Genomic DNA, 13,129 nt, shown 5'->3' on the forward strand with positions numbered 1-13,129 from the left:
AGAGTTATTTTTGGGTGACTCTCATGTTTGTCAATATCTACAATGATCAGTCCCTGTGCTGCCAGTTCGACTCTACCGATTTTGATGGTCACCTCTTTAAATCCGATCTGTGGCACGGGCTGGCCATTGCTGGCGATGATACTCAAGTCGTCGTCAGGGTAGCGGGTAATATCCGAGTCATTCCAGTACTGCTTAAAGAGCACGTACGGGATGGTGGTGACCTGTGACCCGGTGTCCAGTAGGGCACTCATGGGAATGCCATCCAGTACCACAGGCAAGACTGGACGTCCTCCCACATATCTGTCGCGCCAGTTCGATGGGCCTGGTGATCTTTTTCCTGGGGGTTGGCCCTCTACCCCAGGTTGTGCCCGTTTAAAGAACAGTACCTTGCCATATGTCCGGGTTGATTGCAGCGGCGGCAGATGGGTCGTCCGTCTTCGCTGTATCGGTCACTGGGTCTTCCTCTGGCCGGTGGGGTCCTCCTTGGTCGACGCCACGGGATGTCCTCCGGTCCGGATGCCAGCTGGATCTTCCCTGGGGTGGAAACCTGTAAAGACTGCACAGTTCGGGTTAGCGCAGCAACGCTCTTAGCTAGCTCTTGGACCTGATGGTGTAGGTCTGGAGCCGGGTCATTGTCCAAAGCCTGCGCATCAGCTCCCAAAGGCCCTGCCGACAAGGGCGCCGCCTCCTGGTGGTAAGTGATAGCTGGGCGCCTGTGGGTCACAACGCCACCCGGTGCCGGTTCTCGGAGCACCCGGATGGCTCTGTCCTTGAACTGTGCAAAGCCCAGATGGGGATCCTGTAAGGCCATCGCCCGCAACTGGGTTCGGTGGGCATTACAATATAGTCCCTCTATAAATTGTTCGGTCAACAGCCTGTCCTCGTTTCCCACTCCATCAGGGTCGGTCTGCTTAATGGCCCTCAGGGCCTCTTGTAGGTTTAGTGCATAGTCCCTTATACTCTCATGCGCTCGCTGCTTGCACCCGTAGAATCTAAGCTTAATCTCGGCTGAGGTGCGGGTATCAAAGGTATCCTTCAGCCGGGTTAGTATCCCTGCGACAGTCTTCCTCCCAGGTGGCCAGGATTTTACTTCCCTTTTGGCTGCCCCGGTTAGTTGGGCCACCAGGATGCTCACTTTTTGCTCTTCTGTGAGGGGGTACACCTGGAAGAGGCTATCCAGCTTTTCTCTAAAGTCATGCAGGGTATGTGACTCCCCTGAGTACTGGGGTAGCCAAGCTGCTCCCGGGATATAGGGCATGGTGAAGGGCATAACTGCAGCAGCGGTGGCGCTGGCGGGGGTTGAGGCAATGAAGCTCTCCTCCGCATCCGACATCTTCCTCCCCCCTAGTGGACCGTGGCCTACCTTGCGATGATCCTGTTCCGTAGGCCGCGGCTCCGCAGTAGATCGTCAGGGTTGAGGACCTTCCGTCGCGCTCCGGTGACGTCGGCGTCTGCTGGGCTCCTTCCAGGACCTTACGCAACGTCCGGACTTAAGGCGGGGCTTCAGTTCTCGCGCGCTTTCGGAGTCCACGCCCCTCTTCTTCCCGCGCGGCGTCCTCAAGATGGCGTCCAACGGCGGGAAAACTCCACGGATGGCGGGAAGAAGGCTGAAGATGGCGCCGGATGGCGGGAATCTTCACAGATGGCGGGAAGAAGGCTGAAAATGGCGCCGGATGGCGGGAATCTTCACCGATGGCGGGAAAACTTCACGGATGGTAAGTTTTAAAAGTCGCTTTTTTTCAGGCACGCAGTACCCGGTGGTTGCGGGCACGAAATCCTGCCGACTACGCCAAAGTTGACGCGCCCCTGGGCCTGTGTCGCGCTGCGTTGCGCACGCGGGAGCTTACCCGGAGCCGGATCTCTTGAGGGTTGTAGTCCCGTGGCGGTGACCCGGTCCGTGCCCAGGGAGTCAAACTGAGCGGCGATGTAACAGCGGTAGATGCAGGACGACTACGCCACCCGTTGAATGCAGCTATGGAGCTGCCGCTGCAGGACAGTCCGCTGAGGCCGGTGGATGGATGGTGCAGCGTAGATGGTATAACCCCCAACGGGAGGGGTATGGCCTCAGGGCAGCAGATGTGGATGATGGGGGTAGCAGGAACCACTCAGAGACGGTGCGGTGTAATTCACGGTCTTTACTGGTAACAACGATAGACCCTCCCGGAGTACTTGCTAGTGAACGAGGCCTGGTCAGTCCTTGAGCAGATGGGATCTCCCCTGGCCAGGCGGAGTTGTAGGCCTCCCAAACTGACTGTACTCTTCTGGCTACCTTGCTAGAAGCGGATATAAGTAGCCCACGTCCCTGAGTGTACCGTGTGGTGCTCACCCGTATGGCCGGTGACTCGGGGCCTTCTCATGGCTTCCGCTCCACGATGGCGGTGCTGGTCCCACGCGTGTGACCGTGCCTTCGGGTTTCTGGGCCTGAGGACCTGAAATCCCCTGCCGGTCGGCTTCTGCTGCTGGGTAAGAGTTAGTCCCCACAGCCTCGGACGCCGGGTCCGGTAAGAAAGCTTCTCAGTCAGGGCGAGCTCTGCAGCTGCCAGCCCCTGACTCGTAGTAGTATTGCTTCTGCTGTTTCTTGTCTCTACTCTCCTTGACTGACTGACCCTGCTTCAGCCCCGGGTTTATATAGGGGAAGGTCTTCCCCTCCCAAGACTGGGCAGGAGGTGTGGCATGCACAGGATCCCTGACCAAAGGACCTCCCACCTGCTCTCAGACATAACATTACATTACTGTGGGAAACCAGACCCCTGGGGTGCCACATGCATAATTGGCCCGATTCTCTCGCACAAGAGAACACACACTCCTGTGACCCCGACCTTAGTCTATGTTTCCATGATAAGTATTTTGTGAGTTTTTGATGTTGCAGATTTTCTGCACCTATTAGATAAATTAGGTTACCTGTGTTTTTTTTACTTGCATTTTTATAGAGTTTTTGATGCTGGAATTTTTGCTTCTTTCTTGTATGCCATGTTTAAACAAAATTAGCTTTGTTTTTTTAATACTTACTGTTATTTCGCTTTGACAAAGCTTTATTGATGCAGTCATGTGTGGTTTAAATGTATTTACTTTACGTTTGCAAACTGAAAAGGCATTTGAAACCTGCAGACTTTCCACATCTGATATTACTCTATGGGAAAATCCGCACAAAAAAACTCATTGTCCTCACAAGAGAAGTTGACATGTTGCGGATCTCAAACACGCACCGATGGTCAAAGTACGCTGCGTAAAAAAAAGCACAGTGGGCATGAGATTTCTATTAATCCCATCAATTTTGCTGAAACTATAAGATGCTGCATTTTTTGTGCAGGGAAAATACATAGTTTCAAAAGCTCACAAAAAACTCATCTTGGGAACTTTGCCTTTGGATCATGCATTTGCCTGAATCATCAGGAAGAAACAAAGTTTTAAGCTTCACGCCTCCAAAAATAGTAGATTAGTATGCTTTGTTATATCTTAAAATCCCACAGAAGTGTATAGCGAGACGTACATGTGTACCCATCTAGCTATTCACGAGATGGGGCCAGAGTCTAAATTACGTCTTTATCTACATTCTGTAAATCTTAAGAGATCACTGCAAAATTTTCATTTTCTCTGATTTTTCTCTTTATAGGTATATTTTTGAGTAAAATGTACATTGTTGTTTCAGTCTATAAACTACTGACAACATGTCTCCGAAATTCAAAGCTAAATTTTTTTTATTTATTTGCAGCAAATGAAAAAGCATCAAAATACTAAATAAGAAACAATGCTTTCAGACCTCAAATTACTCATGTTTTAACTGAGGAACAGTTCAGAAATCAATATTTGGTGGACTAACCATGATTTTTAATCACAGCTTTCATTCGTCTTGGCATGCTTTCCACCAGTCTTTCACACTGCTTTCCAATAGAAAACTGTTCAGTGGTCTCTTCATTTTTGCCAGAGCTTTATATACTAATCTGTGTAATATGCTACTCCTTCAGATGAAAATTACAGAGGACGACCTATGGATCAGGACTTATGGAAGACTTTACCAGAAGCTATGCTCATCATCTGGGGACATTCCTATTGGGATCTACAGAACAGAGAGCCACAAACTTACCACATCGGAGGTTAGTGTTAAAAGGTCCTTTCATGGAGACGATAAAAATGATCTGTAGATTTATAGTATAGTTTTATTATACTGTAGTAACAGGCTTCTAATTCATGTGATATTCATTGGATAATGCTAAAAACATATACCATTATATCAAATATAAAAGTTCCAGCCTTTTTTCTGACTTTTCTGAAACTTTTATGTTTGATATAATTATATACCGTATGTTTTAAACATGATCCAACAAATAGCCACACTTTGGTAGAGAATAAAATGTAATATTTTCTTATGGGATCTGTATACTGTAATAATTTAAAACTTTGACAGTCTGGACTTTTATATATTAAAAGAACCTGCAAGAAGCAAAATGAAGATAAACCCTGCTCTAAATAAATAAAAAGCAAAAGTGAATTTAAATAAAATAGGGTTCTTAGTAACACTGTTAGACTATCCCGATTGGGTTCACCTGGTCGCGGTGGGATAGCTTTCATACTAATTTTGATCAAAAACAGTGTTACTAAGAGCCCTATTTTATTTAAATTCACTTTTGCTTTTTATTTATTTACAGCAGGGTTTATGTTCATTTTGCTTCTTGTAGTTTTTTTCTGATTTATGGCCATTGTGAAATATGCATTTATGTGCTGCATGTATACCAGCTTAAACCAAGCTCAAATTTTGTGTATTTTCTTTATATATATATATATATATATATATATATATATATATATATATATATATCAAACTAGGATTATTTTTGAATTACTTGGGTCATGTTTAGAGATTAGCTGATTGGTTCAGGACACATAGAAATATACAATAAATTCAGATTCATCTGAATCCCATAATGGCGGCCATTTTGCTTTGTTAGAGATGGTCAGAAAAGAATTCAAAATAAATAGAAATACTGAAAAAAAATTACCCTTCTGTCCCTCATCTGACCCATTGTGCAGGCCTGCTCCGGGCTTGTCATCTTCTTTTGTTCAGTCACCAGTAGTGTCTCTTAATAGGCATGTTCTGCATCTCTGGTGCCTGTCGTCATGTCATTGTGGGGCAATCCAATTGATGACTTGTGGCATTTGGCCTAGTAGCTTTCTTAGAATTGCGTATGAAGAATCTTAGATACATAAGAACCTTCAATACAATTCTGAAAGAATAATGTGTCACTGACAGATGTACCCAAGAGCAAATGGAGTTCCCGAGATCTTGAATATAATTCCCATAGATAGGGCAAGTGCAGTGGAGAATTTCTTACAATCCTACAGTATGACTTGAAACCCCATGTTATTATTAAAAACGTATATATTTAGTGTCTAAGACTCACACAATGTCATGGCCTAGAAAGGACTAGTCAGTGCTAGAGGTGCCAAAGATTCCAGGCACCAAAGGTATCGAAGAGACTGCACCAGACAGAAGAAGATGATCGGATTGGAGTGAGGCTACTTGGCAGGACATGAGAGGGTCTGGTAAGTATAGTTTTTAATCCAATTTCAGAGAATATAATCCACGGCTCTCATGAAATATCCAATCAGCATCTTTTATTAATGCATAGCTGGTACATATAAGTATAGTATCCCAAAGTAACTTGCGACCACTATGCCTGTGAATACTCTTTCTCAAGGCTTTGACAGGGCATTTTAATGTACAAAATGACAATAGGTCACTTTGGGATATTATATTTCCATGTACCTGCTGTAAATGAGTAAAGGAAATTGTATGGACATTTGCTAAGTGCCGTGGATTATACTTTATGAAATTGGATTATTCTATGGTTTTCCACTGTGTCACTGGACAACCATTGATAGTTCAGGACCCAGGCTCCCTTGTGGATTTGTGTACAAGGAATGACTACAGCCATTAAGATGTCACTGTCAAAACTCCTTCAAACATACTTTTTTTGCCTTTTTTAATTTTTCAAAGTTTGTATGAAAATACTTTTTTCCAAGAGAAAGAAAACTGGTGGGAATAATGAATTTCTGGAGGTTGCCACACTATGTCAATGCTGACCTTATAATTAGACTTGGCACATGACCTACAGTAAGATATTTAGCGAAAAATATCTTCATTTGCTGTTTGTTTTTACATAATATATAATATATGTCATCTGTGTATCATTAAAGGGAATCTGTCAGTAGGTTTTGCTATGTAATTTTAGGACAGCATGAGGTAGTTTTTAAAACACAGATTTCAATGATGTGTCACATGTCAGACTGTGTGCTGTTTTGTACTTAATCTGAAGATTTTATCACCTGGTAATTATCATTGTACAGACTACAGCAGCACGTGCATGCTAGTCTGACTCTGCCCCCTCCTCTGATATATGTTCATATCTATAGACAATATACATACAGAGACTGGTGTGGGAGGGTTAGCTTTCTCAGCTCTGCTGCATGGCTAAATTTAAGAACTCTGATTGTGTCAGAACAACTACACTCAGTAAACTAAGTGATAGATCATTGGCTTCAGGGTTTCTTTGTCTACATCATGCTGCTCACCGATGAGATAGCAAAAACCTGCTGACAGATTCCCTTTAAAATTGTTTTTGCTAGAGTTTTTAATTTTGTAATAATCAAAATATATATTTTTCTGTCATGTTTCAGATTTATAGAGAGCTCTAGAGACCAAGTATTCTGTAGTAATTCATACAGTAGGTATAAAAAGTGTACATTATAAAGCAGGGAAAGGAAAAGGGAGTGTCAGCTCACCAGCATTAAGTCCACAACATCTTCTCCCCAAGAATCCTCGCAAGGAGCCTCCCTGGTTCGGGTCGGTGTATAGAGAGCACACAAAAAAGATATTCTCCAGTGATGGATAAAATTAAAAATAGTGCTTCCTTTATTAAATCCAGGTTAATCGTGATCATGATTAAGACTCATAAGAGTCGAAACGCGTCAATTTGACTGATGTAAATCATCACTGGAGTGAGTATATGGTGGTACAACTTGTCTATCTCGGACTTTTTTGCCTATTTTAACCTGAATTTAATAAAGGAAGCATTGTTTTTTAAATGTATCCATCGCTGGAGAATATCTTTTTTGTGTGCTCTATAAAAAGTGTACACACCACTGTTAAAATACTAAGCTTTTGCCATATAGTAAAATCACACCAAGCAGAATCATTTTATAAGATTTTAGAAGATTTTCCATCTTTAATGTCACCAATAATCTGTTCTAATCCATTGAGAAACAAACCGAAATCATTTTGAGGGAAATAAACATGACAAAACTGAAATAATCTGATTGCATTAGTGTGAACACACTCTTATAATTGAGGATGTAGTTGTGTTCAGAATTGGCCAATCACATTTCATCTCATGTAAAGGGGATTACCAGTACTTTTCTTTTTTTTTTTGTGTGGGGCTAAGAATTTAAGGCATATAGTTGCTAACTACTTGCTTGCTCTGCCAAGCGCTGATCTCTTTTAGCTCAGAGCAGTCATGGACCATTCTCGTCAGTGATTTTGGTGCTTCTTGGTGACATCACGTTGACAGAGCAGCTTCTTCTCTTCTGCTTTGTTGACTGGGCATCACTGCCGATGTCATGCTGATTCACAGTCGACTTCCTGCTGCATAACCTATTTTATGATACCATTCAGTCTTTTTGGGTAGGAGTCTATCAGCAAGGCACTTCACCACAATACTGTTTACCCCATGCTTTTCACAGACTTAATGTAAATTTTGGCAAAAACATAGACTTGTTTGGAAGAAAGAGCTTCAGTTTTGCCACCCTACTCCACAGACTAGACATACAGTATGAAGTATACAAGAGATTGTTATCACATGCAGTACACAACCAGTATTTGCCAGAAATTCCTGCAGCTCCTTTAATGTTGCTGTAGGCCTCTTGGCAGCTTTCCCAAACAATTTTCTTCTCATCAAATTTCGAGGTATGTCCATTCTAGGTAATGTCACATGTTGTGCCAAATGTAAGCCACTTCTTGATCACGTCTTCACAGTGTTCCATGGTATATCCAATGTCTCAATGTTTTTTTGTAACCTTTATTTTTTTTGAACGAAAAGTTTTTATTGAAAATTTTGCTACATCACAGATTTAATTCATAACAAAAAGCAATAATGGAAACATATATTTGAAGAAACTGTAAGGGGGTGAACACATGGAGAGATTGAGGAGTGAAATTGAGGGGGGGGGGTGCCCAAGGGAGAAGACCTACCTACCTACAGAGTTTCCTAGCTGAAAGTACTTCATGGAGAATCAGGAGAGTCAGAAGCGGTAGAGGCCTTTAGTTGAAGTCATGGAGTAGGCATGGGGGTAGGATTGGTGTATTCCGCCCAGGGTATCCAAACTTTCCTAAATCTGTGGACTTCATCTATAAGTATGGCTGATTTTTCATTAATCATATACCAGGAAAGAGGTATTTTGACTTCAGTAAGGTGTAACCCTGTTTTTTTCCAAGTTGAAGCTTTGTTAGTTTAGTTGCTAGAAATATAAAGGAGATAAGGGCTTGGGAGTCATTGGGGATGTTAGGGATTCCTGACTGATAACTTTCATATCTTTGCTCCTTCTATTCCTGTTCTCAGATAACAGCAAAACTAGATTCCCTGTTAGGCACAATTACATCTAAATCCACATAAAATAAGTGACAATATGGAGGTATGAAAGCTAACTGCACAGTGACAACGAGCTTGTTAACTATGAAAAATACCAACCAGCAGAGTTGTCAGTGTAGCATTAAGAACAATAAATAATATACTGTATGTATGAAGTATCTCAACATTTTATGTAGATCACATCTATGTATAAGCTAAATAATGTTGCCAAAGGGTTAATGAACCATTTAACGTGCTAGGTGAAAATGAAGCCTCTGGGACCTAAATTTTAGCAATCATCAGCGGTGTCTGATAAATGTATATTATATCAATGTGTAATCTGCCAATGTGCATTTTCTCTGTAAACCCTACAGTATTTTCTACTTTTGTTCCTTTCAGTTTGGCATTTTGTTCTCCATAACATCCTACTCATGTCACGTATCTCTCTGCACTGTGAGTCTTTTCTTAAATGTATGTGCTCTGTATAAAATAATACTGTGTCATTTGTTCTTGTCTTGCCTAATGTTAAAATAGATCTCTATGTCTGTTTCCCTCTTTTCCTATGTCAGTCTCGAGAAATGGCCTCTCAAGTAAGTTTGTTTTGTCTTTACTCTCCTGGTGTTTTTTTTAATATTGATTGAATCATAAACGTGTGTTCCGTTTGAGGGATGTGGTGACATGGTGCCGAGCTTCTGCAGGTGTTTCGGATACCTGAGGCGGACAGTGAAATGGTGCCTTTATCTTGCTGCGGGGAGCGTGGAGGGGGAGAAGCAAAGAAAAAAATACCATTTTTTCTGTTCTCACATTGCAGAAATCTTTTCAGTACAAGCGTGAAAGATTAAGTTGCTGCAGAAAGCAATGCACTGCAATCACGTACAATGTAAAATTCTGCATATATCTGTCACACAGCCAGATAGGAATAGGTCACATACACAATAAGGTCGGCTTCAGATGAGTGTATACAAAATTGTCCATTTTTCATCCAGAAAAAAAAACTGATGATTTTTCATTCGTATTGTTATCCATATGCAATCTCTATTTGTTATCCATTTTTGTCATCTCTATGGCATCCAGTTTTTGCAAGAATAATTTATTAACTAAGTCCAAATACAGTTTCCAATGTTAATCATTGTAATGGATCTTCGTAAAATGCATGAAATACAAATGGTAACCGAATGTGATTAGTTTTTGGTTACCCATTGACTTTTAAGAAATCAAAGTTTTATCCTCCTAATATATTGCAGTCATCATATTTTATAGCACTGTGTATTTACCATTGCTCATTTTACACTTCTGCCCAGATAATTCTTCTCTTTTCTCTGCTCTATGTAGATACAAGAATTCTCTTTTCCCTGCATTTATCATTCACCTCTTCAACTCCTAACCCAGATGTTCCAGCCTCTCTTCTGCCAGGGACTTTTGCAGTGACTTATGACTCATACAGAGAAAAGAGACTTTCTCTTTCTATATAGTACTTAGAAGAATTCAGCCAGTCAGGTTTTCAACACGTGATGTCATAGACCTTTTGGAAAAGAGAAGAATTAACTGGACTAAGAGGCAAATTGAGCAATTGTAAGGCTATGTGCCCACGATTCAGAAATGAAGCAGAAAATTTCTGCAGCGTTTCTGCATCTCCCTTGCCAGAAAAAACGCATGCAGATTGTGCATGCGTTTTTCCTGCAGAATACATGCGGATTCACATGCGTTAACGCATGCGTTTCCGCATGTGGACTGACAAGCACTTTCCAGGCGATAGCATCACTTGGAAAGTGCTTGACACCTATGTCACACTGTATAAATCCATGCAAACTGCATGGATTTATATAGTGTGACCGTAAAAATCAAAAAATAAATCTATACTTACCTCCGATGCCCCGCCGCGTGTTCTGTCGCGCTCGTCCTGGCTTCTTCCTGGTAGCCGGGCTCAAGCGAGACAGCCTGCGGTCACATGACCGCGACGTCATCTCAGGTCCTGGAAGATAAGTGTTGCCGGCAAGCAGAGAGAAGCCGCCGGACAGGTGAATATAACTTTATTTATTATTTTATTCTTTTTTTCACAGGTACAATGGTACCCAGGTCTGGATGAGAGTCTTCTCTCCTCCAGAACAGGGTACCATCCGCACATTGAAACATATATTATCCGCGTGTACAAATGTACAGACACGGATTATATGCGTCTCAATGCAAGTCAAGGTGACAATTCCGCTGCGCATCCGCAAAATTAATGAACATGCTGCGGATTTATGAGCGCTTCCGAAACGCTGCGGAAAAATCCGCAGAATGTGCATTGACATTGCGGAATGCCATTGGGGACCATGAGGTGCGGATTACCAAGCGTTTTTGATGCGTTTCCGCTGCGGAAATTCCGCAGCGGAAACACATGAAAAACGCATCGTGGGCACGCAGCCTAAGTGCATAGTGCTATTTAATATGATGATTGCAATATATTAAGTGGATATAAATTTCGATATAAGTGCTTCTTTAATGGCTGAGTCTGATCTGAAATATAGTTTTAAAGTTGTGCATAATCAATATGAGTCCATAAATAAACTATTGTGCCATAATACAACTTCACTTATCAAAAATTATGCCCATTTATCCATTTATCCAAAGAGAAACATGGTGGGGTAATCAAAACATGAACACTTCAATAATAGTATTACTACAGTAAATTTTATTAAATCAATTCATATAACACATATAAAATCAAGGTGACTCAAATGTGAGGGACGAACTAATGCAATGCCCTGGATAGGCCAAATTGATCCAATAACCATACAGCACCCAGTTAATGATAACACAAATTCAACATATTCCAAATTAAATGCATAACAATAAACTTAATTCGTAATTGTAGCTCCTATAGCAATTTAATACTGAAAAGGAGCTAGTAATAATAATAATAATAATAATAATAATATTAGTTGGTCAATTGTAATTTCTCTTTAGTGTGCCTCTACTAAATAAAGTGGCAGTGCACGTAGCTGGTATGGCAAATGGTCCTACAAAGGTGCAAGTGCATAAATAAACAGCACATGTGGCAATAAATTTAGTAAAGGTGTTACGCTCACGCCCGGACTGGCTGGCGTGAGCGTGATTAGTGATCCCACTGGACCAAGAGCTGAGGAGTGCCTGGAGGGGCGTAACTAAGTATCAACCCGATCCGACCAAGGTCGCACGGCGGCTTAGTCGACTCCGTGGACCAAGGAGGAACCGAGCAGAGGGACCGGGTGCGACTCCAGGTCAGACCCCCGTCACAGTTGTTGACCCACACTGGGGAATGCAGGAACAGGCAGGTTAGACTGGCATACAGGCAGGTGGGTATAGGCAAGTACGGCTGGTATGTTGACAGGTGGGTACGGGCAAGTACGGCTGGTATGCAGACAGGTGGGCACTGGCAAGCACGGCTGGTATGCAGACAGGTGAGCACTGGAAAGCACGGCTGGTATGCAGACAGGTGGGCACTGGCAAGCACGGCTGGTATGCAGACAGGTAGATACTGGCAAGCACGGCTGGAGTGCAGACCGGGAGGTACTAGCAGGTTGGAGCGCAGGTTGGATAGGGTCCAGTACAGACTGGGAGACAGGTACAGAGCCGCAGATGCGGTAAACAAGCAGAGAAAAGCGAAACCGCCAGGGCGGAGGACAAGGCAGAGCAGACAGGAAATGCTGGTGAAGTGAGCAAGCAGAGCGGAGCGAAAACAGCAGGTGCGGTGGGCAAGGCAGAGCAGAGCGGAACCGCCAGAGCGGTGGACAAGGCAGAGCTGAGAGAAACAGCAGGTGCGGTGGACAAGGCTGAGCAGAGCGGAACCGCTCGAGCGGTGGGCAAGGCAGAGCAGAGAGAAGCCGCCGGAGCGATGGGCAAGTCAGAGCAGAGAGAAACCGCTGGTGCGGTGAGCAAGGCAGAGCAGAGAGAAGCCACCGGAGCGGTGTGCAAGTCAGAGCAGAGAGAAGCAGCCGCAGCGGTGGGTAAGGCAGAGCAGAGGGAAGCCACCGGAACGGTGGGAAAGTCAGCAGAGGGAAACCGAACCGCCGGAGCGGTGGGTAAGGCAGAGCAGAGAGAAACCGCCGGAGCAGTGGGCAAGTCAGAGCAGAGAGAAACCGCCAGAGCGTTGGGTAAGGCAGAGCAGAGAGAAGCCGCCGGAGCAGTGGGCAAGTCAGGGCAGAGAGAAACCGCTTGAACGGTGGGTAAGGCAGAGCAGAGAGAAACCGCCAGAGCAGTGGGCAAGTCAGAGCAGAGAGCAATGGAGTAAGCTCAGGGTGTGTCAGGGTTACTAGCGGAGTGCCTCAAGGGTCTGCCTTGGGCCCTATATTATTTAATATATTTATTAATGATCTAGTGGAAGGGTTGCATAGTAAAATAGCAATATTTGCAGATGATACTAAACTTTGTATAGTAGTTAATACAGATGAGGATAGGGCACATCTACAGGAGGATTTAGATAAATTGGGGAGTTGGGCCAAAAAATGGCAAATGGGGTTCAATGCCAATAAATGTAAGGTCATGCA

General features: G+C 43.4%; 1 protein-coding gene across 3 annotated transcripts in view; it reads left to right on the forward strand.

Annotated features, from left to right (window-relative positions):
• Positions 1–13,129, forward strand: part of KCNT2 (potassium sodium-activated channel subfamily T member 2) — a 1,642,055-nt gene that overhangs the window by 1,449,208 nt on the left and 179,718 nt on the right. For 2 of the 3 annotated variants that reach the window (XM_073642937.1, XM_073642938.1), the window contains exons 25-26: positions 3,966–4,094; positions 9,191–9,211. In XM_073642937.1, coding sequence (XP_073499038.1) covers positions 3,966–4,094; positions 9,191–9,211 — 150 coding nt within the window. The remainder of the gene's footprint in view (positions 1–3,965; positions 4,095–9,190; positions 9,212–13,129) is intronic. The other variant, XM_073642939.1, reaches the window with a different exon arrangement.

The sequence above is a fragment of the Phyllobates terribilis genome, unplaced genomic scaffold (genome assembly GCF_046119375.1).
Source record: "Phyllobates terribilis strain yellow unplaced genomic scaffold, ASM4611937v1 Scaffold_8__6_contigs__length_399053987, whole genome shotgun sequence".
Classification (NCBI taxonomy): Eukaryota; Metazoa; Chordata; class Amphibia; order Anura; family Dendrobatidae; genus Phyllobates; species Phyllobates terribilis.